Source organism: Geotrypetes seraphini, chromosome 3 (genome assembly GCF_902459505.1).
Source record: "Geotrypetes seraphini chromosome 3, aGeoSer1.1, whole genome shotgun sequence".
Classification (NCBI taxonomy): domain Eukaryota; kingdom Metazoa; phylum Chordata; class Amphibia; order Gymnophiona; family Dermophiidae; genus Geotrypetes; species Geotrypetes seraphini.
Window position 1 is genome coordinate 17,965,686 of NC_047086.1, and position 25,271 is coordinate 17,990,956.

General features: G+C 43.1%; 1 protein-coding gene across 1 annotated transcript in view; it reads right to left on the reverse strand.

The window, feature by feature from the left end:
- The window catches only part of GRIK2 (glutamate ionotropic receptor kainate type subunit 2), a 1,206,237-nt gene that overhangs the window by 751,227 nt on the left and 429,739 nt on the right, over positions 1-25,271 (reverse strand). Inside the window, exon 3 of the mRNA XM_033936333.1 lies at positions 18,099-18,356. Coding sequence (XP_033792224.1) covers positions 18,099-18,356 — 258 coding nt within the window. The remainder of the gene's footprint in view (positions 1-18,098; positions 18,357-25,271) is intronic.

The following is a 25,271-nucleotide window of genomic DNA, read 5'->3' on the forward strand; positions in this document are numbered from 1 at the left end:
GGTAGTAGATTCAGGGGCAATGTTAGGAAATTCTACTTTACGGAGAGGGTGGTGGATGCCTGGAATGCGCCCCCAAGAGAGGTGGTGGAGAGTAAAACTGTGACTGAGTTCAAAGAAGCGTGGGATGAACACAGATGATTTAGAATCAGAAAATAATATTAAATATTGAACTAAGGCCAGTACTGGGCAGACTTGCACGGTCTGTGTCTGTGTATGGCCGTTTGGTGGAGGATGGGCAGGGGAGAGCTTCAATGGCTGGGAGGGTGTAGATGGGCTGGAGTAAGTCTTAACAGAGATTTCGGCAGTTGGAACCCAAGCACAGTACCGGGTAAAGCTTTGGATTTTTGCCCAGAAATAGCTAAGAAGAAAAAATTTAAAAATTTAAATTGAATCAGGTTGTGCAGACTGGATGGATCATTCGGGTCTTTATCTGCCGTCATCTACTATGTTACTATGCTAAACCTGCGCTACACAGCTAGAACTAACGCCAGCTCAATGCTGGCGTTAAGGTCTAGCGCCCATGGCAATTTAGGGTGTGCTATTCCGCTCGTTAAAGCCCTAACGTGGCTTAGTAAAAGGAGCCCTTGGTATGGCTCTTTTTATGTTCTTAGTATTTTAACACAGGTTTTCAGAATTAACTCTATGATGACTCCCAGCTCTATCTCTCCACACCAGGCCCGAGTCTCAGCCTGCCTGTCCTACCAGCCACCTACTCAGGTGGAAATGATACTCTTCCTCAAAAGAGTGGGCATAGAACAAAAATTACAAAATCCAGACAGGGAGATTCATCAGTTCCTCAAGTAGATAATTGCAAAGCCGGCCATATATTGTTCCCTTTAATTCCAACCTGTACCTCACACTTTACGAGATGATACTTAAGAAATATATACTCAACCATCTCGACATTCACTCGACAAATTCAAGACTAAACTAAAATCGTTCTTATTCCAAGACGCATACCATAGCGTCAAAATATTTCCTTTCCAACAGCCTGCAAAATAAACACGAACCGCTTTTAAGAAGCGATCCCCATTCCTGGTGTTTTATCCCCCCTTCTTGTAATTATTAACTTTCCCCTCCCCCTTTACTCTCAAGCTCATGTTCGTATTTGTAGTTTGTCTAGTTAATGTTCACATTACCCCCCCCTACAAAAATTTATTTTAACCTTTCATTTTAGTATTGTAAACCGACCAGGTGCACATCGATGGTCGATATATTAAAATTAATTAAACTTGAAACTTGATCTTGACATGTCTGTATTGGTTAAAGTTACATAGAAACATAGAAGATGACGGCAGATAAGGGCCATAGCCCTTCAGGTCTGCCCACTCTACTGACCCACCCCCAAGTCTACTATCCTAGGGATCCCACTCCTGGTGGCAGGTTCCCTTGGCTTAACCCTCTAAGGGATCCCACATGGGCGTCCCATTTGCTCTTAAATTCTTGCACGCTGTTTGCCTCGATCACCTGCACCGGGAGCTCGTTCCAAGGATCAACCACTCTCTCGGTGAAGAAATATTTCCTGGTGTCGCCATGAAATTTCCCGCCCCTGAGTTTGAGCGGATGCCCTCTTGTGGCTGAGGGTCCTTTGAGAAAGAGAATCTCTTCTTCCATCTCGATACGGCCGGTAATATGCTTAAACGTCTCGATCATGTCTCCTCTCTCCCTACGTTCCTCGAGTGAGTACAGCCGCAAATTTTTCAGCCTTTCCTCGTACGATAGATCCTTGAGCCCCGAGACCATCCTATAAGATCTGTTATAAGTTGCTATCAACGGTTTAAACGTTCTTGCACAATTTGTTCCCAAAATGTTTAATTCAGAGTATTTTGCCACATGTCCCGCCTTGTCAACTACGGTCTGTAGGGTTGGTAGAATTATATCCCATCTGTTAAAGACCTTAGACTGGCAGTGTCCAAGGATAGCATATTTCGTTGCATGGGCCCGAGAGAATGGAATAATCTACCCTTATACATAACGTTAACAGCAGAATTTGGAGAGTTTTAAGCGATTACTTAAACGGCGTCTTTTTTTCTGTCAGATGAAATATGGAGAATGATTTTGAAGCATCTATTGAAAGTGGAGTGCCGGTCACCCACCTAATTTGTTGTAAGTAGTGTGCGTTGTATTATTTGGTGTTGATGTATTTCTCCCTCCGTATTCGCAGTGAGAGGGGAATAACAGACCCACGAGTACAGAAAAACCGCGAATAACTTTTTCATATGTTGCTCGCAGTTTTCTATTAAAAACCCTTGTGAAGATGTTGACACCGCAAATAACAGCTGTGCAACTGGGACTCGGCGATTTCTCTGTGCATTGCTGGGAATCCGCGATTTTCTCTGTGGAAGATGGGAATCAGCGATTTTCTCTGATGTAATCTGGGGGGAGGAGCCAGCAAGTGAAAAACCGCAAATAATCATAACCGCGATGGCTGAAACTGTGAATATGGAGGGAGAAGTGTATGTATTTTTTTGTAACCCGTCCTGGGTAAGGGCGGGATATAAATAAATAAACCACAAGCCATGTCTAATAAACTTTGGAGCTTAATTTGCATGACGGAATCCAAAGGGAAAACGTAGCTGTTTTGATGTTTTTGGTATTATTACCCAATCACATGGTCAAATAGCGCGGCAGATGTAGAATAGAAACATAGAAGATGACGGCAGAAAAGGGCTATAGCCCATCAAGCCTGCCCACTCCACTGACCCACCCCCTGTCTATGCCCTAATGACCCAATTTCCTTAACTCGACCCTTGTAGGGATCCCATGTAGGTATCCCATTTATTCTTGAAGTCTGGCACACTGTTTGCTTCGATCACCTGCACTGGAAGCTTGTTCCAATGATCAACCACTCTCTCTGTGAAGAAATACTTTCTGGTGTCTGCAGCAGCCACTCTCTCCTCCTCTCCCTATTGGCTAAGGCTCTTAACATTTGCATCTCCTCTTCCTATAGGCTAAGGCTCTTTACACCTGCATTGTGATGTCATAGAACTTTCTGATTATAGAAACATAGAAACATGATGGCAGATAAAGGCCAAATGGCTCATCATAGAAACATAGAAGATGACGGCAGAAAAGGGCTACAGCCCATCAAGTCTGCCCACTCTGCTTACCCACCCCCTGTCTATGCCCTAATGACCCAATTTCCTTATCTTGACCCTCGTAGGGATCCCACATGGGTATCCCATTTATTCTTGAAGTCTGGCACACTGTTTGCTTCGATCACCTGCACTGGAAGCTTGTTCCAATGATCAACCACTCTCTCTGTGAAGAAATACTTTCTGGTGTCTGCAGCAGCCACTCTCTCCTCCTCTCCCTATTGGCTAAGGCTCTTAACATTTGCATCTCCTCTTCCTATAGGCTAAGGCTCTTTACACCTGCATTGTGATGTCATAGAACTTTCTGATTATAGAAACATAGAAACATGATGGCAGATAAAGGCCAAATGGCTCATCATAGAAACATAGAAGATGACGGCAGAAAAGGGCTACAGCCCATCAAGTCTGCCCACTCTGCTTACCCACCCCCTGTCTATGCCCTAATGACCCAATTTCCTTATCTTGACCCTCCCATTTATTCTTCAAGTCTGGCACGCTGTCTGCCTCGATCACCTGCACTGGAAGCTTGTTCCAATGATCAACCACTCTCTCTGTGAAGAAATACGTTCTGGTGTCGCCATGAAATTTTCCGCCTCTGAGTTTGAGCGGGTGCCCTCTGGTGGCCAAGGGTCCTTTGAGAAGGAAAATATCATCTTCCACCTATCATCAGTGCTAGCATCATTTATCTACTGGTACATGCCTCATTAGAGCCTGCTGACATCATTAAAAAAAATAAATAAAGCAAAAAAAAAAAAAAAAAAAAAAGGTCTCCGGGATTTACTCACATTGTATGTCTGGTCTGTTGAAAAGTTCAGCATCATTCTTACGATGAATGGGATTGGCTAGGTGGTGTGGAAGGAACCATGAGATTAGCGTCTTGGGCCTGGGAGATTCTATGATCAGGTGATGTCTACAGAAGGTTTTCTACTGTCCTTTCACGTCTATTATGTAAGTATATGGTTCACATGACGAATATGTCTGTAGATGGATTTGGTCTCATTATTCGAGAGTGTGTGGCACAGTGGTTGGATCTACAGCCTCAGCACCCTGGGGATGTAAGTAGTGTGCGTTGTATTATTTGGTGTTGATGTATTTCTCCCTCCGTATTCGCGGTGAGAGGGGAATAACAGACCCACGGGGTTCAAACCCCGTTCTGCTCCTTGTGACCCTGGGCAAGTCACTCAGTCCTCCATAGCCCCAGGTACGTTAGATAGATTGTGAGCCCACCGGCACAGATAGGGAAAATGCTTGAGTACCTGATTGTAAAAACCGCTTAGATAACCTCGATAGGCGGTATATAAAATCCTAATAAACTTGAAACGCTGTGCTGTATTTTGAATGTATGAAAGATATTACTTTTTCCTAATATTCAGTGCCGAATGTTTACGCTGCAACTGAATTACATTATTTTGATATACAATCGAATGACAGCACGGCCCCCGTAACACTGCATCCTCCCTTCGTTTTCTGCTCAGCTCGCTCCTAAATCACAATTGATTCAGATCCTCAGATAAGGAAAGCTCATTCAGTTCTGGCTGGGAAGGATATTAATTTCCTTGTCATTTCCTGACCCTATCAAAGCACTGCGTTTTAGTGTGTCCTGTGTAGGTTTTAGATCTGCTAATGAAAAAAGTATACAAATAACATTAATAACTCAAGAAGGGGGTGAAAGAAAACATGACTGATTTTTTTTTTTTTTAACTGGGCATCTGAAACAAATTGTCTTTGTTACTGGTGGCTGTTGGGGGAATGCTCAGGTGCCAGGGAACACCCTACAGCAGTGTTTTTCATTTGAAGGCTGAAGGGCTAATAGTGGCCCTTATCAAACCTGTCTCTTCTCGCCCCCCCCACCCCCCCCCCGAAAAAAAATCTTATTACTGGTATAACATCCATATTAGTTTTTCTGTTTTCTACCAGTACTTAAGAACATAAGAATAGCCTTACTGGATTGGACGAATTGTCCGTCTAGACCAGCATCCCGTCTTCGTGGAGGCCAATCCAAGTCACAAGTACCTGGCAAAACCCCAAATAGTAGCAGCATTCCAGACCACAGACCCAGGGCAAGCAGTGGCTTCTCCCATGTCTGTCTCAACAGCAGTTTATGGACTTTTCCTCCAGGAACTTGTCCAAACCTTTTTTTAAAAAAACAGCTACATTAACCGCTCTTACCACATCCTCTGGCAACACATTCCAGAGCTTAACTATTCTCTGAGTAAACAAATATTTCCTCCTATTGGTTTTAAAAATATTTCCCTGTAATTTTGAGTGTCCCCTAGTTGTTGTAATTTTTGACCGAGCGAAAAATCGATCCACTTGTACCCGTTCTACTCCACTCAGGATTTTGTAGACGTCAATCCTATCTCCCCTCAGCCATCTCTTTTCCAAGCTGAAGAGCCCTAACCTTTTTAGTCTTTCTTCATATGAGAGGAGTTCCATCCCCTTCATCATCTTGGTCGCTCTTCTTTGAACCTTTTCTAGGGCCGCTCTCTGTAAGTCTGAGCCATATGTTTCTTGAACACCTTCATTATTCTCATAAGAAAGAGTGAACAGTGTGGGAGAATGGGCTGAGAATCACATATTGTCAAAAGAAAAGAGAATAGCTGTTCTACAGCTGGCACTGCCAAGAAATCTATGGAGCAAATACAGGACGAGCAAAAGACTGGGGTGGGGGGAGGAGCTAGCTTGAAGGTTCTGGAGGCAAAGACAAGATGGTGATAGAGATGAACTGTTGCTTGCAATAACCTAGGAAACATCATCATCTCCTATGTCCGTGGTCTATAACATTGTGGCGTCAAACATTTGGCTGAAATGCTCTAAAAAATCTGTAAATACATTAATTTCGCTCGGACAGTGCATTAAATGATATTTGCTACGGCTGACAATCCAAAATAAAGTAAGTTTTAAAAATATATCCTGGAATGATGTAGAATCAATATTAGTTTTAATTTTTAATGTCTAATATCCAGTCTGAACAAGCAGGTTTAAATGGTTTACAAAATCACTAGTATAAGTAAACTTAGTGACCCTCAGAGCTTTCTCTTAAGAATGGCCTTACTGGGTCAGACCAATGGTCCATTCTCACGGTGGCCAATCCAGATCCCTAGTGCCAAAACCCAAGGAGTAGCAAGATTCCGGAACCCCAATAAGAGCAACATTCCAGAGCTGAGACTGATGTCATAATACCTCCAAGCCAACCTCATCAGTGATGCTACAATGGCTTAATTGTTCTACACTTGGCACACATAAGAACAGCCATATTGTGTCAGACCAATGGTCCTTCAAGCCCAGTAGCCCGTTCTCACGGTGGCCAATCCAGGTTTCTATGCCAAAACCCAAGGAGTAGCAGCATTCCAGCATTTCAAAGACTGGCAAGATTCCGGAACCCCAATGAGAGCAACATTCCAGAGCTGAGCTTGTGATTAGAGAATGACACGGTGACAAAATTCATCACCGTTCCCGTCCCCACGGATAACCGCGGGAAATAATCCCATGTCATTTTCTAGTGTCTATTTCAACCTCGGTCCTTCTACACCAGCATTCTTCAAAGCAAAGCTTGTGGGTCAGCGGTTGTGCCCAATTATACTCTGATTCTTCCCTCTCTCTTTAAAGAATGACATGAAGATGGTTTCCCGCGGTTATCCACGGGGATGGGAACGGTGATGAATTTTGTCACCGTGTCATTCTCTAATTGTGATGTCATAATGCCTCAGAGCCAACCTCATCAGTGATGTTACAATGGCTTGATTGTCCTATACTTGGTTCACATAAAAACAGCCTTATTGAGTCAAACCAATGGTCCATCAAGCCCAGTAGCCCGTTCTCACGGTGGCCAATCCAGGTCCCTAGTACCTGGCCAAAATCCAAAGAGTAGCAACATTCCATGCTACCGATCCAGGGCAAGCAGTGGCTTCCCCCATGTCTGTCTCAGTTTATGGACTTTTCCTCCAGGAACTTGTCCAAACCTTTTTAAAAAAAAAACAAAAAAAAACAGCTTCATTAACCGCTCTTACCACATCCTCTGGCAACACATTCCAGAGCTTAACTATTCTCTGAGTGAACAAATATTTCCTCCTATTGGTTTTAAAAATATTTCCCTGTAACTGAGTGTCCCCTAGTTGTTGTAATTTTTGACCGAGCGAAAAATCGATCCACTTGTACCCGTTCTACTCCACTCAGGATTTTGTAGACTTCAATCCTATCTCCCCTCAGCCGTCTCTTTTCCAAGCTGAAGAGCCCGAACCTTTTTAGTCTTTCTTCATATGAGAGGAGTTCCATCCCCTTCATCATCTTGGTCGCTCTTCTTTGAACCTTTTCTAGGGCCGCTCTCTGTAAGTCTGAGCCATATGTTTCTTGAACACCTTCATTATTCTCATAAGAAAGAGTGAACAGTGTGGGAGAATGGGCTGAGAATCACATATTGTCAAAAGAAAAGAGAATAGCTGTTCTACAGCTGGCACTGCCAAGAAATCTATGGAGCAAATACAGGACGAGCAAAAGACTGGGGTGGGGGGAGGAGCTAGCTTGAAGGTTCTGGAGGCAAAGACAAGATGGTGACAGAGATGAACTGTTGCTTGCAATAACCTAGGAAACATCAACATCTCCTATGTCCGTGGTCTATAACATTGTGGCGTCAAACATTTGGCTGAAATGCTCTAAAAAATCTGTAAATACATTAATTTCGCTCGGACAGTGCATTAAATGATATTTGCTACGGCTGACAATCCAAAATAAAGTAAGTTTTAAAAATATATCCTGGAATGATGTAGAATCAATATTAGTTTTAATTTTTAATGTCTAATATCCAGTCTGAACAAGCAGGTTTAAATGGTTTACAAAATCACTAGTATAAGTAAACTTAGTGACCCTCAGAGCTTTCTCTTAAGAATAGCCTTACTGGGTCAGACCAATGGTCCATTCTCACGGTGGCCAATCCAGATCCCTAGTGCCAAAACCCAAGGAGTAGCAAGATTCCGGAACCCCAATAAGAGCAACATTCCAGAGCTGAGACTGATGTCATAATACCTCCAAGCCAACCTCATCAGTGATGCTACAATGGCTTAATTGTTCTACACTTGGCACACATAAGAACAGCCATATTGTGTCAGACCAATGGTCCATCAAGCCCAGTAGCCCGTTCTCACGGTGGCCAATCCAGGTTTCTATGCCAAAACCCAAGGAGTAGCAGCATTCCAGCATTTCAAAGACTGGCAAGATTCCGGAACCCCAATGAGAGCAACATTCCAGAGCTGAGCTTGTGATTAGAGAATGACACGGTGACAAAATTCATCACCGTTCCCGTCCCCACGGATAACCGCGGGAAATAATCCCATGTCATTTTCTAGTGTCTATTTCAACCTCGGTCCTTCTACACCAGCATTCTTCAAAGCAAAGCTTGTGGGTCAGCGGTTGTGCCCAATTATACTCTGATTCTTCCCTCTCTCTTTAAAGAATGACATGAAGATGGTTTCCCGCGGTTATCCACGGGGATGGGAACGGTGATGAATTTTGTCACCGTGTCATTCTCTAATTGTGATGTCATAATGCCTCAGAGCCAACCTCATCAGTGATGTTACAATGGCTTGATTGTCCTATACTTGGTTCACATAAAAACAGCCTTGAGTCAAACCAATGGTCCATCAAGCCCAGTAGCCCGTTCTCACGGTGGCCAATCCAGGTCCCTAGTACCTGGCCAAAATCCAAAGAGTAGCAACATTCCATGCTACCGATCCAGGGCAAGCAGTGGCTTCCCCCATGTCTTTCTCAATAACAGTCTATGGACCTTTCCTCCAGGAAATTGTCCAAACCGTTCTAAGCTATCCACTCTTACCATGTTCACACTGTGGTCCTTTACAAAGGTTGGAGACCACTGTCCTATGTTATTACAAATTGTTACCAAAAGAAAACTAGCATAAATAAAAGACCTTTAGCCCCGGATTCTTTAGCAGCTGCTGATTTTTTAGGTGTCAGAAGGCACCCAAGCTCAGTAAAAAAAAAATGCCATTCAAATGACATTTTCAAGGCGCCTAAAACATAGGTACCTTCATAGGTTCTTTATGCCACCTAATGCCATGGTGGGCATGGCTAATGCCAGAAGTGACGTTGGGCGGCCTAAAGCACCTACAAAGGTGCGATTCATGGCAAAGGTAGGAGCCAGATACGTCAGCCTGAAAACCCTGGCCTACATTTCTAGTGTCTATCTTTTACAGAGGCGCGATTCTCCATATGGCGCCGTGGCAAAATTGACATGCGATCGGTGGCTGCTTTTTAGGCGGCCGCTGATATTGGTGCCCTTTGGAGAATCCGGGCCTTAGGGCCATAGGGTGTCCTACAGCGTGCCTACATTGTAAGTGCAGTTGTCAATCAACTGTAAAGCACTCTAACTGAAAACAAGACTCTCTACTTATAACTTATCTGAAATTATGATGCGGAGGCTTCTTGATAGATTAACGGCAGCCATAGATGGACAAGCGCTGGTGCTGTATAAGTGCTCAGTGATATAAAGTGCTATATGCTTGAAAACACATAGAGGATGGATGTCTATTTGGGACATTCTGACTTGGACGTCCTTTTGAAAATACTCCCTCCACTTGACTGAAAGTCAAGTTGGCGCCATTTTCTTAACAACAAAGTATGCCTTGCTTAAAATGAGTGCGTTGTGGGAGTTAGTGAGATTTACTACTCATTATTTTTGGTTCACTGCTTCAGTGGGAGCTGTTAAATTAGATATGTTTTTTTGGGTGGGAGGGGTTTCAGCGGGCCTCTACCCTGATGCAAGAAGCGAAACACTGGCCGTGTCAGTGAAGATGAGACCGATGATGGCTTGGGCCGTGGAGCTTGTTACAGCGGTTCCTTATGACCAAGGCAGACGGTCTCTAACCACCGTATCACGTATGCATTGATTGAACATTTAAAGTTAAAATATTGTTTTTGTGTTGGGGGTATGGCTGAAGCTTTGTGATTTAACCCCTCGCCATAAGTGGGAGTCACCAGCTGGTAGGACTTAGGGATTCACAATTTTGGTGCTGCTGCTGGATGGCACCCCCACCAAGATGGCAACCAGGACATCCCACCCCACCCCCTTTACTACACATCTGGGCACCTAGCCTCAAAGGTGGCATTCATTTACAAGCAGGCTCCTATATGCAATAGGCATTATTCTATAAGGGAAAAAAGTACTAGAGTGAACTAGGGGGTGTCTCCTAGGTGCACATATAGCTGATAGAATATTATAAATTAAGCACATAACTTGGCGTACCAAGGTGCATCAACTCATACCTGTTCTTGACATGGTGTGAGAGGTTGTGCCAACACATGAGTGTGGCACTGCTGACTTTATGCTAAAGGTGAGCCGGTTGATGTAGTATATCTAGATTTTCAGAAAACATTTGACAAAGTTCCTCATGAGAGGCTCCTGAGAAAATTAAAGAGTCATGGGATAGGAGGCAATGTTCAGTTTTGGATTGGTTATTGGAGAAAAAACAGAAGTCAGGGTTCAACGGCCAGGTAGGGTAAATAGTGGAGTGCCACAGGGATCTGTACTGGAACCGGTGCTATTTAACTTATTTATACAGTAAATGATCTGGAAACTGGAACGCCAATTGAGGTGATTAAATTTGTAGATGACACTAAACTATTCAAAGTTCTTAAAACGCATGCAGATTGTGAAAAATTGCAGGCAGACCTTAGGAAACTGGAAGACTGGGCGTTCAAATGGCAGATGAAATTTAATGTGGACAAATAAATGCAAAGTGATGAACACTGGGAATAATAACACAAATCATAGTTATCAGACGTTAGGGTCCACTTTGGGGGTCAGTGCCCTCCCCCCCCAAAAAAAATCTGGGTGCCATTGTAGAAAATATGCTGAAACCTTCCACCCAATGTACAGTGGTGGCCAGAAAAGCAAAGAAGATGCTAGGAATGATTAGAAAAGGGATAGTTAACGAGACTAAGAATGTTATAATGCCTCTGTATCGCTCCATGTGCAACCTCATCTTATTTATTTTTAGTATTTACATACCACTTAAAGACTGAGGGGCTCATAATCGAAAGAGAAAAACATCCAAAAACTGGCACTTGGATGAACATTGTCCAAATACGTCCAAGTGCCAATAATAAAAATGGGTTTTGGATGTATTTCTAAATGACCTAGGCCTTCATAGTGCCACTGAACGACCAAAGCTAAATGGGGCGTTTCAGGAGGAGTGTCGAGGGCAGGCGTTGGGCAGGACATGGGCCGGCTTAGACTTAGTCGTACAGTATGTATAACCGAAAGTTATACAGCCCAGGCTCGACGGAACTTGGACGTTGTGACTTAGACCATGTAAAACATGGTCTAAGTCACAAAAACCCACCTAAACTCACCAGATAAGCACTGCAAACACATAACAGAGACCCCCACACACTACCCCAATGATCACCGACCCCCCCAACCCCATAAAAAATTAATAACACTTTTAAAATTCAGCCTCCAGACCATCATCACCTGGCCGCCTGGCATAGGAAAGCCTCGTCGTCCAGCACAGAGGTGGCTTAAGCGGTCTTGAGAGTGGGTTAGGGACTCATGGAGAGGAGGACCCATGCCCATAGCCCCTGTAATCACAGCATTGATACTTAAACATGTGCATTCCCGTATATACCCCCAAAACCTTTTAGTACTGGTATATAAGTGGCTCCTGCAGCCATAAGGGCTATTAGGGTGGTAGATAAGTGGTTCTAGGGGATTATGGAGGTGGTTTGAGGGGCTCACCATGACCTATAAGGGAGCTGTAGTGAAGAGAAGACATGGCACTCTTTTTGTGAAGTTCACAGCAGTGCCCTGTAAGGTACCCCACTATTTAGGTGCCATGTCTGGGTGTTCAGTCCATCACTTTGCAGACTCCTCCCACGTCCAACAGGGCTTGTTCTAGGCATTTTTGACTTGGACGAAAATGTGGTATAAAGATGGATGATTTAGCGACTTGGACGATCAGATCAGCAGGACGTATACTTAGACGATTTTCAAAACAAAAAAATTTTGGACGTATTTTTCGAAAATGTGTCCTAGGCTGTTTTTTACTTTGGACGACTTGCGACTTAGATTTAAATGGACTTAGACGTCCCTTTCGATTATGCCCCTCCATGCATCTATGTATCCAGGTACTATAGACCTGGATTGGCCACCGTTAATCTAACCCAGTAAAGCTATTCTTATGTTCTGTAATGCAATCTTGGCGCTAAGATGCTGCTACAGAACTGACACTAACCCCCAAATTCCATATAAGACACATTAGGTTGTGTGTGTGCAAATCGGTGTGCACAGCCAATTTGCATGCACAATTTAACTGATTAACTGACCTGGCTATTGCCGATAATTGGCAATTAACACATTGCAACTAACTCTAATTGGCACGAATTTAAAGTTATGCACACAACTCGGAAAGTGAAATTCCACAGTGTAAAAAATAGGTGCAAGTTGTAGTATGCAAATTTGGAAAAAGGGGTGTGACCAGGAGCTGATCGTGGGTGGATCGTGGGCATTCCTAAAAGTGATGCACATTATTGGAGAATGCGCTTTAGGCCGCTTAATGCCACTTCTGCTGTCAGAAAAAATTTAAATTGAATCATTTGGGCAGACTGGATGGACCATTTCGGTCTTTATCTGCCGTCATCTACTATGTTACTATATTAGGTGGGCTAAAATGCCTCTGTAGGTGCGATTTTAGAAACATAGAAACATGATGACAGATGAAGGCCAAATGGCCCATCTAGTCTGCCCATCCACAGTAACCATTATCTCTTTCTCTCTCCAAAAGATCCCACTTGCCTTTCCCAGGCCCTTTAGAATTCAGACACAGTCTCCGTTTCCACCACCTCTTCTGGGAGACTGTTCCACGCATCTACTACCCTTTCCGTAAAAAAGTATTTCCTCAGATTACTCCTGAGCCTGTCACCTCTTAACTTCATCCTATGCCCTCTCATTCCAGAGCTTCCTGTCAAATGAAAGAGACTCGACTCGTGCGCATTTATGCCACGTAGGTATTTAAACGTCTCTATCATATCTCACCTCTCCCACCTTTCCTCCAAAGTAACAGATTGAGATCTTTAAGTCTGTCCCCATATGCCTTATCACGAAGACCACACACTATTTTAATAGCCTTCCTTGGAACCGACGCCATCCTTTTTATATCTTTTTGAAGGTGCGGCCTCCAGAATTATACACAATATTCTAAATGAGGTCTCACCAGAGTCTTATACAGAGGCATCAATACCTCCTTTTTTCCTACTGGCCATACCTCTCCCTATGTAACCTAGCATCCTTCTAGCTTTCGCTGTCACCTTTTCAACCGGTTTGACCACCTTAAGATCATCACATACAATCCCACCCAGGTCCCGCTCTTCCATCATGCACATAAACTCTGATTTTTAAGTGCTGACTTTTTTAGGCACTGGTAGGCACCTTGAAACGCAATTAAAAACATTGTTTCAGTGGCATGATTTGCTGAGTTTGGGCACCTACTAGTGATGCACTAAGGGTGAACGGCGCCCGGGACCAGGAGCGCCCCTCCCCCACCACCTGCGCGCTCCCTTTCCCCGTAGCTTTTTAAACTTCTCCGGTGTGAGTGGCGTGCCCACGTCGGTGTCGGCTCACCCTTTGACTTCGCTTCCCAGGCGACGGGTCCCGGAAGTGACGCCAGAGAGTGTGCCAATGCCCATGCGGGCAGCAACCTCGCGCCGGGGAAGTGAAAAAAAGAGTCCGGGGGAAGGCAAGGGGTGCACACGTCAAGGAGAGGATGCGGGGGCTTCGGAGAGGAAGAGGGGGGGGGCCGTTGCCCCTAAGAAGACCGCGCCTGGGGTGCACCGCATCCCCCTAACTACACCACTGCGTTTAGAGAATCTGGGCCTATTTGAAAAGTATTTCATAGAAATAAATGAATGCCGCACTGCCCAACGCGGGTAGAATCACCGACAAACAGCATCACACCCCTTTCATTCATTCTTTTGTTACTGTCTAGCCCTTGTCATGTATGATTAAACAGAGAGGCAGGAACTCACTGAAGTTAGCAAATTTCTGCTCTTCTCTGGCTGGAATTCAGACATGTTCTGTAATACACTCCTTTTTTTTTTTTTTTAATCTTGCGGAGCTCAGCAGCAGTTGCTAATTAACAAAACACATCTCCTTCATAAACATGGCATTAGCAGGACAGCGCTGGCACTCGCGACTGAATGCATTTCTTCTGTAATTAAAATGACAAATGAACGGCGACTATGAATAATGAGCCAAAAAGGACACCATCACCCGATAGAAAAGTGAGGTTATACGTTGCAAAGGCGAGCGTGCTTTTGTGTTAAACCCAGAACTTTAAAAATCTTCAGAAATGTGTGCGTCCAAGGCCGCTAAGATGCCGACGTGAATGAATGCATTTGCCTCCCTTATTTGCTCATTGGCTGGTCGCATCATGAGGTTCTATGGCACAGGGGTAACTCACCCTGCTAGCTGTATTTGAGGAATATACGGAATATATACAGATGGCTTCCCTTCTGGAAAGACGTACGACATATGCATTGACTGGCATTCATATTCTACTATAATAAAATGTTAAGCGCATGTGCACTCTTACCACCGTGTTGCCTGATCTGTAGTTCCGTGGCCTGCAGAGTGCCCATGAACACTTACCACGCATCTCTCTGTCTCGCAGTGGGTTTGCCAGCTCCGGCCAGACAAAGTTCATTTTTTAGTTCAAAGCCGCCGCTGAGGCTCCTCTATCGAACCTCACCAGAGTCGGAGAAGACTTCCGACTCTGGCGGGGATCGAGGGAGGAGACATAGAACATGACGGCAGAAAAGGGCCACGGCCCATCTAGTCTGCCCACACTAATGGCCCACCCCATAACTACCTCCATGAAGAGTGCACCACTGTCTAAACGACACTGGTAGGTGCCCAAACTCAGCAAATCATGCCACCGAAACAACGTTTTTAACTGCGTTTCAAGGCGCCTACCAGTGCCTAAAAAAATCAGCACTTAAAAATCAGAGTTTATGTGCATGATGGAAGAGCGGGACCTGGGTGGGATTGTATGTGATGATCTTAAGGTGGCCAAACCGGTTGAAAAGGTGACGGCGAAAGCTAGAAGGATGCTAGGTTGCATAGGGAGAGGTATGGCCAGTAGGAAAAAAGGAGGTATTGATGCCTCTGTATAAGACTCCGGTGAGACTTCATTTAGAATATTGTGTACAATTCTGGAGGCCACGCCTTCAAAAAGATATGAAAAGAATGGGGTCGGTCCAGAGGAAGGCTACTAAAATGGTATGTGGTCTTCATCATAAGGCATATGGGGACATACTAAAAGATCTCAATCTGTAAACTTTGGAGGAAAGGCGGGAGAGGGGAGATATGATAGAGACGTTTAAATACCTACGTGGCATAAATGCGCATGAGTCGAGTCTCTTTAATGGATTCTGTGGCTCATCGCATTACTTTTAAAATTTTACTTTTAGTTTTTAAAACATTGTCCACAAATGAACCCCAGTTCATCAATAAATGACTTATCCCCCCATAGTACATCACGTTCTTTAAGATCCACTAATCAAAAACTCTTAACAGTTCCATCACTAAAAGTTATCGGAACTCGCCGTCCTGATATTTTTTCTGTAATGGCCCCACAACTATGGAACACTCTGCCTCAGTATCTAAGAGAGGAAAGCGATCTGAAACATTTTGAAAGCATTCTGAAAGCTTCCTTTTTAAAGACGCTTTTAATTTATAATCATATTTAATGATTATCATTCTTTTTTTTTCCCCCCCGCTCTAATCCTTTTTTTTTAATTTTGCTTACCTTACCTGCTGTTTTTACCATTTATGTTTTCTTTTATACATACAATTGTAGTTCTGCCCTTTCTTCCCTCATGTATCTGTTAGTTTGTATGATAGCATGACAAATTTATGTAATCTTTTATAAATAATTTAATGTGTACACTTTTGTTCTTTTATTTGTAAGTCGCTTAGCAAATTAAATTAAGCGATTCAATAAGTTAAAAATAAACTTGAAACTTGATCCCACATGCCAATCCCATCTTTTCTTAAAATCTGGCACGCTGCTGGCCTCAATTACCTGTTGTGGAAGATTATTCCAGCGATCAACCACCCTTTCGGTGAAGAAATATTTTCTGGTGTCGCCATGAAATTTCCCACCCCTGATTTTCAACGGATGCCCTCTTGTTGCCGTGGGTCCTTTAAGGAAAAAGAGATCCTCTTCCACCTTGATACGGTCCGTGACATAATTGAATGTCTCGATCATGTCTCCCCTCTCTCTGCGTTCCTCAAGTGAGTACAGCTGCAACTTACCCAGTCGTTCCTCATACGGGAGATCCTTGAGTCCTGAGACCATCCTGGTAGCCATTTGCTGAACCGATTCAACTCTCCACACATCTTTTTGATAATGCGGCCTCCAGAATTGTACACAGTATTCCAGATGGGGTCTCACCAAGGATCTGTACAACGGCATTATGACCTCGGGCTTACGGCTGAACTTCTACAGATACAGCCCATGAATTGTCTAGCCCTGGATGAAGCTTTCTCCACTTGAGGAAATGTCCAGGGCAAATCTGGGACGTTTGAGGCTAGACCTGTTTCAATAATGAATAAGTGCCAAAATGGTGGCCAAACTGAAAAGATGATCTCTGAAGGCATGAAGACATAGTCCCCCTTACTCCCCCAGTGGTCACAGAGCTACCCTCCCCAGATGTGAGTGAAATAGTCCATACCAGCCTGTATGACAGACAGACAGATATTATGACCAGTCCTATCAGAGCTGCAAACAGGTCTCTGGAGTAGCCTAGTGGTTGGTGCAGTGAACTACGGAGAAGGGGACCCAGGCCCATATCCCACTCTAAGCAGTACACTTGTGGTAGAAAGTATGGGCCCTCCACATGCCACTCAAAACCTACTGTACCAACATATAGGTGACACCTGCAGGCATAAGGGCTATTGGAGAGGTATACAGTTGGGTACAATCGAGTGAATTTGGTACAGCTGAGGTATACAGTTGGGTACAGTTGGGTGAGTTTTAGAGGGCTCTCCAAACAATGTAAGGGGGTTATGATGAGATGTGTACCTAGTATCAAGGTTTTAAGCGGTGTACCTCATATGTGGAGTTATAGAACAGCGCCATTTCTGTGCCCGAATGCCGACAGCTGGGTGCCAGCATTTATACCAGGTTTCAGTTGAAATTAGATGTTGCTCATCGCTCTCTGGAGAGGGAAATGGAGATCAGAAGCTCCTGGAAACCAGAGAGCGATGAGCAACATCTAATTTCAACTGGCAAACTAATAAGCCCTATCACTACCCTTGAAGAAGCCCATTGGTGCGAAACGGACTGGGCCTCCGTCGGGTTATTAAGATAAGTGCTTAACAGTATTTCATAGATAAGCCAGATAAAAATCATGAGAATCTTGAATACATAGTTGCTGGTCACTCAATGCTCATTTACAAGAAGAAAGATTTGATATTTAATCACAATATCATTTATTTAAGAATTAACCACGAAAGTATCACAAAAGTTTAAAAACTCAATTAAAAATTAAAGATACTCAAGGGTTTTTGACCGGTGATGATACCCAACCCCAAAGAGGTTGTGACTTATTGATTGCATTCTCGGGGTATTTTGAGGTCTTTTTTTCCCTTGATTTAAATCACATTATATACATAACAGTTGTTTTTTTTAATAAAATTTATATTCTGTCATCTTACTTTCTTGGTGGATGCTTCTATCATCACTCCTCTTTCATCATTTTTTTTTTCTAGAGAATACTGTAAAAGGCCTTATTAATTCAGTCCCTATGGATTTGTTCCAATTTATCCATAAATTACAAGAATCCACACATGAAATGGAGAAGCAGCAAAATCGGTTCTACCTGTCCAGAAGAGAAGTCAGCTGGTAGCCATAACCCGTTTCATCCTCATAAAGAGAATAGTAAGAAAAAGGTTCTCGCATGCACACATTGATTGCAAGGAAAACATCTTACCAGTGCTGTCATCATAAGCAATCGTGATGGTTTTCCATTTGAAGAACTGAACAATGTCAAGGATGGCATGGCTTAATGATGAAAAGTCAGGATAGAGGCTGACATAGAAGGAGTCCCTGTTGTCCGAGACCTGGTGCTTCCAGCGGGTCTGGATATGTGGTACTCCCAATGCATTGCAAATTGACTGTACTGCGTTAGCTGAGGAGCTGTGCGATGGCCCAAAGATGGCCGCCACTCCAAGCGACAGCTGATCACAAGCTGTAAAAGAGATGGAAAGATGTCAATACTGATGCAAAAGATGAATTGAAATGAACAGATACCACAGTTTTGAAATGTTTATATTAATATTTTCACAGATTGTACATAATTGCAACATAGGAAAATAAGAAATTATTACAGCAAAGCATTTCCATCCTTAAACTGCACTTTTACTAAACTGTGAGAAAAGTGGCCTAACAGAACACGGTAAAGCATTTTGGGACTGATTCTATAAACAATGCCTCCGTTAGGCGCTGTTAGGTGCCTAGATTGATGACGCTTAGCCGAGTTCCATGCAGAACTCCAAATTGATTAATGAGCTTAATTGGTGTGGTAATTAACCACACCATTTAAGAAAGATTAGGTTCTTACCTTGATAATCTTCTTTCTTGTAAATGGGTATGTCATTCTGGATGGATGGGTATTCAATCTGAACCCACAAGCTGTACAGAAGGTAACAATCACAGTTTTTAGTTCTTTCTCATTATCCGGTGCACTATGCTGCCCCCTTCAGTTTGTACCAAAGCAGGTGATAGCACTTATAAGATAAACACAAGAACAGAGAGCATGGGGAAATTCCCTGAAAACACAGATGTGTTCTGCTCTGAAACAAGTACATATATGGAAACCATTAGTAACAAACTACATAGAACAACAACTTATGAGAGGAGAATATCAACCAGCAAAAAAACATTTATGGAGCTCTACATACCCCAGCACTTTTTGTGTCCTTACACGTCTTCCTTTTCCTAAAGTCAGAGTACTACTACAACTATTAATTATTTCTATAGTGGTACCAGATGTACACAATGCTGTACAGAGTCACAAAGAAGACAGCCCCTGCTCGAAAGAGCTTACAATCTGAACAGACAAGATAGACAAACAGGATGTCATGGATACAGTTAAGGGAACGGTTAATCTGCTGGCTGGGTTGGAGGGCAGAGGGGAGCACAGGACAATCAATCCATTGTGACATCACTGATGAGGTTGGCTCTTATTGGTGGAATGAGGCATTTTGACATCACAATCTCAGCTCTGCTTCCCAAAGGCTGAATCTCTTCACACGACTACTACTACTGTGAATTATTTCTATAGCGCTACCAGACATACGCAGAGCTGTACAGTGTCACAAAGAAGACAGTCCCTGCTTGAAAGAGCTTACAATCTAAACAGACATGACAGAGAAACAGGATGTCATGGATACAGTTAAGGGGAACAGTTAATCTGCTGGCTGGGTTGGTGGGCCGTGAAGAGAACTGACATTCTTGTCTGAGACAGTAAGCAGGCTCATCGAAAGACTGACAGGGCAGGGTTCCAGAATGACACAACTATTTACAATAAAAAAGATTATCGAGGTAAGAATCTAATTTTTCTTTCTAGTTCAATAGGTGTGTCATTCTGGATGGATGGGACGTACCAATGCAGTCCCTCGAATCTAGGGCGGGACAGATGAGCCTTCCTGTAATACTGTGGCCCCAAAAGCAGTAACCCTTTGTGCTGCAATGTCCACTCTGTAAAACATTGAAAGTATGAAGACTGAACCAGGTAGCTGCACTACAAATCTCCTCAGGCAGAATTGCCCGGGCTTCCGCCCATGAAAAATCAGTGCTTCTCATCGAATGCCTATTCGATGAGAAGCAGTGCTATTGGCAGCTGCTTTCCACAGGCAATGTAAGTAGAAGAAATGGCCATGCGTATCCATCTAGAGATAGTCTTCTTAGACACTGGCCTGACCTGGACAGCATGAATGAGAGCCAAAATTCGTTAGCAACCTCAAGATACCATAGAATCACTCTGTGGACATCCAGCAATTGTAAGACTTTGTTCTTTTATCTCTGACTCTGTGGACTGGAATGCAGGTAGATGTACTTCCTGGTTTACGTGAAAACCCGAGAATACCTTTGGCAAAAAGGACAGAACTGTGTGTATGGAAACTCCTTTGTCCGTGAATCTAAGGAACGGTTCTCTGCAGGAAAGAGCCTGCCATTATGACACTTTGTGCAGATGTGATAGCCACAAAGAAAGTTGTCTTAACAGACTGGTCTAACGACACCCCCTGTAATAGCTCATAGAGAGCCTTATTCAAGCCTTGTAAGACAATGCTCAGGTTACAGGTGGTAAGGGCTGTCATACTGGCAGGCGTAACTGAAGTGCACCCTTCATAAAACGAGCTATATCTGGATGAGAAGTCAGGGATACCTTGTTCGCACAGACCCTGAAACAAGAAAGACCTGCTACTTGAACCTTGAAGGAGCTGACCACCAGTGCTTTTTCAAACCCGTTGTGGAGAAAAGCTAGGACCACTGAAATCAGGTCCCCTGGGGGATCTACATTTTTTTGTGTACCACACCAGAGCTGAACCATCTCCCAGGCCTTAGCATAAACTAAGACCGTCGATGGCTTTTTGGCTCTATGCAGAGTGGTAATAACTACCTCTGAGTATCCTCTGTATGCTAACACCTCATGCTCAAAAGTCAAGCCATAAGACTAAAGCAATCAGAATCTTCTAGAAAAACTGGTCCCTGAGCCAGAATCTCTGGGTGTACTGGCAACTTGAGATTCTTATCTCTCTGAAGGCAGACTAAATTCACTCAATCTTATCATGGGCCATGGAGGGTACACATATAACAGTTTTCTTTTCGGCCATGGCTGAATTAAGGCATACAAATCCATGCTTATGGGTTCGCATCTTTGGCTTAAGAAACGTACCCCTTTCTTGTTGGCTGCCGTAGCCAATATGTCAAATGTCAGCTGACCCCAGCATCGTATAATGCTTTGGAAAGCTCTTTGAGACAACGACCACTCTCCTGGGTCTAGAGTCTGTTGAAATAATCGGCTTGTACATTGTCCACTCCCACTAAATACCCAACAGAACAACAATTGAGCTTCCATTCACAGTGGAGTATTTGAAGTGCTTCTCTACCAATTGACATAAGCCACCGCCATGGCATCGGCTGAGAAAATTCTAACTGCCTTGCCATACAGGGAACTCACCCAGTGTCTGTAATGAAAGGCATATAGCTTGTAGTTCCAGCCTATTGATGAACCTAGATGTCAAAAGCTCATAGACCAATGAAAGGCATATAGCTTGTAGTTCCAGCCTGTTGATGAACCTAGACATCAAAAGCTCATAGACCAAGATCTATGATCAAGTTGTTAAGGTCTTTTTAGATTGGATGGTATGGGTTTATCGCATCAGCTGCACCATTGATATTGGAAACGGAATCTACAATGGCTCCCTCACTCTCTGACTTCCTGCTCTCTTCTGAATACAACTGTTCTCTCTCTGGTGGGATGTGTATGGGGAGCTCAGGGCAATGTGGCACCAGGGGGATGGATGAAGGAATGCCCAGATATATGATTGCAGATGCATGCTTGCTGGTTCAAGAAGGAAGGTGTGGCCTAGTGGTTAGAACAACAGCCTCAGCACCCTGAGGTTGTGGGTTCAAATCCTACCTTCTCCTTGTGACCATGGGCAAGTCACTCCATCCTCCATTGCTCCAGGTACATTAGATCAATTGTGTGCCTACCAGGGCAGACAGGGGAAATGCTTGAGTGTGCAATTGTAAACTGCTTAGATAACTTTGATAGGCAGTATATAAATATCTAAAATAAATAAATCATTTGGAAAGGTCCACCATACAGAAGTACCAGCTGCTTGAGTGGCCAGTGGTTTCCCTCCAAATTCTTCAAATAGCAGACACCATGGTTTTCTTTTCTTTAATTAATTGATTTGTTTTCTATCCCATTTTCCCCAAGTAGCTCAGAATGAATTACATAACACATATAACATACATTCATACATAACACACATACATAACAAACATAACACAACATACATACATAACACACATAACATATATAACACAGCATACATACATAACACACATAACATACATACATAACATATATAACATACAGTTAACAGGTTACAATTTGACATAGTTACAGTCCAAGTTTGGGATACGAGGTTGTATCCTAACTAAACTAAGCCTTAAGCTTATATACTGCATCTTCTCTATAAATATAGAGCTTGTCACAGTTTATAAAAATTAAAAGGGACGTACAGTGGGAGTTGGTGGTAGGGGGAAGCGTAAATTTACATTTTTGAAAATAGCCAAGTTGGGTTGTTTTTTTTCCGAACTCGATACATATTCGGGGTCTAATACCAATGAATGTAATATAGAGTTTACAGGTTACAATTTGCCTTAGTTTGACCAGGTTTACAATTTGCCTTAGTTTACAGGTTACAATTTGCCTTAGTTATGAGGTGTATTTCATCCTGGGAGTGAAGGGACGTACGGAGGAAGCTTAGCCATCAAGTATCCTTGAAGACACAATTTTTGGCTACAGGCAGCCAGTGAGCCGATGTTGATCAACAGTTTGGTAGTCAAAGGAGTTCAGAATTAGTTAAGGACATAAAATTTTTGCTAGGTCGGTAAAGAATAAAACTGTGGCTACTTTTGATTTGGTGGAAAACAAAGATGTGGAGATTTTATGTTTTACAGAGATGTGGATACGAACTGAGGAAGAAGACTATTTATATTGAGCGCTCCCTTCTGATTTTGAGCTCTTTTCTCGCTCAAGGTCATATAAGAGAGGGGGAGGGATAGCTGTTGGCTATAAATCATCCCTACAGTTGTTTGAATTGAAATTAGAATCTTTTTTGACATAAGGAACTGTTGTTGGTTCAAATTGGGAGGAAAAGTCCGATATATTTGGCAGTGTTTTACTGTCTTCAATTAAATGAAATTTCCCCTTTCTTTCTCAAGTTTCCTCCTGATTTTAAGGAGGCCCCATTAACGGATCCGGTAGAAATATGGAATCAGGTCCTACAGGAGGTGTTAGATGAGATAGCACCATTAAAGGTCGAAAAATCAAAGGTAAAACCCAAGAAATGGGTTGAGGGTTTGTTGTTACTTAGGACTCCTTTTACGAAGCTGCGTTAGCGGTTTAATGCGCGTAATAGTGTACGCTAATGTTCCGGCTGCGCTAGCAGCTACCGCCTCCTCGAGCAGGCGGTAGTTTTTTCGGCTAGCGTGGGGGTTAGCGTGCGCTAAAAAGGTGCTAATGTGGCTTCGTAAAAGGAGCCCTTAGGAGGCAATTAAGGAGGGCAGAAAGAGTTTGGAAAAAGAGAAGCACAAGTTCAGCTTTGGGGCGTTGTAAGAATATCCAGAATATCTATAATAGGGAAATAAAATTTTAAAAATGCAAGAGTTCCAATGAAACAACTATTCTCTATTGTATCAGCTGTAATAAAAGGACTAGAGCAGGGGTGTCCAACCTTTTGGCTTCCCTGGGCCGCATTGGCTGAAAAAAATGTTTCTGGGGCCGCGCAAACGCTGCAGCAAGACAGAGGAGGGAGCCGGCAAGACGGTAAACACCAGGGGGCAGCAGAGGAAAACACTGCATCGCCCTCGACCGGGGCCGCACAAAATACTTCACGGGGCCAGAGTAATGCCAGAGGCAGATGAACTAGCAGATTTTTTTTTTTTTTTTTTCAAAAATTTCGGATTTACAGTCAGGGTGGAAAAGTCTGCAAACTAATCAAGCCGAACCAGTACGGATTGAATTGGATGAAAGAAGTATAAAATAAGGGAAATCTAGCTGGTCAGTTTTTCAATTACCAACTCTCATCAAAATTGGAAAAATGATTTCTAATCTTGCCACCGCATTTGTCAATTAATTGAAACTTTTTCTGAGGAACTGAAACTTTTTTCTGATTTCTGAGGAATTCCCCAAAAAGCTCATAACAGTCTAACCTCGGCAAGCTGGAGCATAAATCAAGATAGTTAAAGTCTTCTAGTCCAAATATGGTCTTAATTACTGAATCTGTTTTTATTCCCTCTCTCGCTGCCCCTTTTGTCGATCTATTTCTCTGTCCCTCTTGGACCCAAATGAGAATCAAATGCATCTTAACAGATTCTGCACAAAAGTCTGTTCAATCGTTTGGCTTAGCTGTTTTTAAAACAAAGCCCATGATGGATGCCTGGCCAAAACTGATCAGGAGTAATGATTATAAATGACTTGCTATAGGGAAAAGGACAACCTGGGACATTTGTTATTTTTACCCACTCACTGTTAAGATCTGTCACAAACTATCTTACTACCTGCCAGACAGACAAATGGAATGCCTTCGTGCCTAGAGACATGTAGTGAGATATTCAGTGTCAAAGCAATTGGTTACAAAGGTTACCACAACCATTGTGTTTTTGCAGAATAGAAACATAGAAACATGATGGAAGATAAAGGCCAAATGGACCATCAAGAGCATCTACTGTCTCCTCCTCTCCTTATTGGCTAAGGCTCTTAACATTTGCATCTCCTCTTCCTATAGGCTAAGGCTCTTTACACCTTCATTGTGAGGTCATAGAACTGTAGTAACATAGAAACATGATGGCAGATAAATGCCAAATGGCCAATAAAGAGCATCTTCTATCTCCTCCTCCCCTTATTGGCCAAGGCTCTTAACATTTGCATCTCCTCTTCCTATAGGCTAAGGCTCTTTACACCTTCATTGTGAGGTCATAGAACTTTAGTAACATAGAAACATGATGGAAGATAAAGGCCAAATGGCCAATAAAGAGCATCTTCTATCTCCTCCTCCCTTTATTGGCCAAGGCTCTTAACATTTGCATCTCCTCTTCCTATAGGCTAAGGCTCTTTACACCTGCATTGTGAGGTCTTAGAACTTTAGTAACATAGAAACATGATGGCAGATAAAGGCCAATGGCCCATCCAGTCTGTCCATCCGCAGTAACCATTATCTCTTTCTCTCTCTAAAATATCTCACATGCTTATCCCCTGCCTTCATGAATTCAGACACAGTCTCTGTCTCTACCACTTCTTCTGGGAGACTGTAAAAAAAGTATTTCCTTAGATTACTCCAGATCCTATCACCTCTTAACTTCAGCC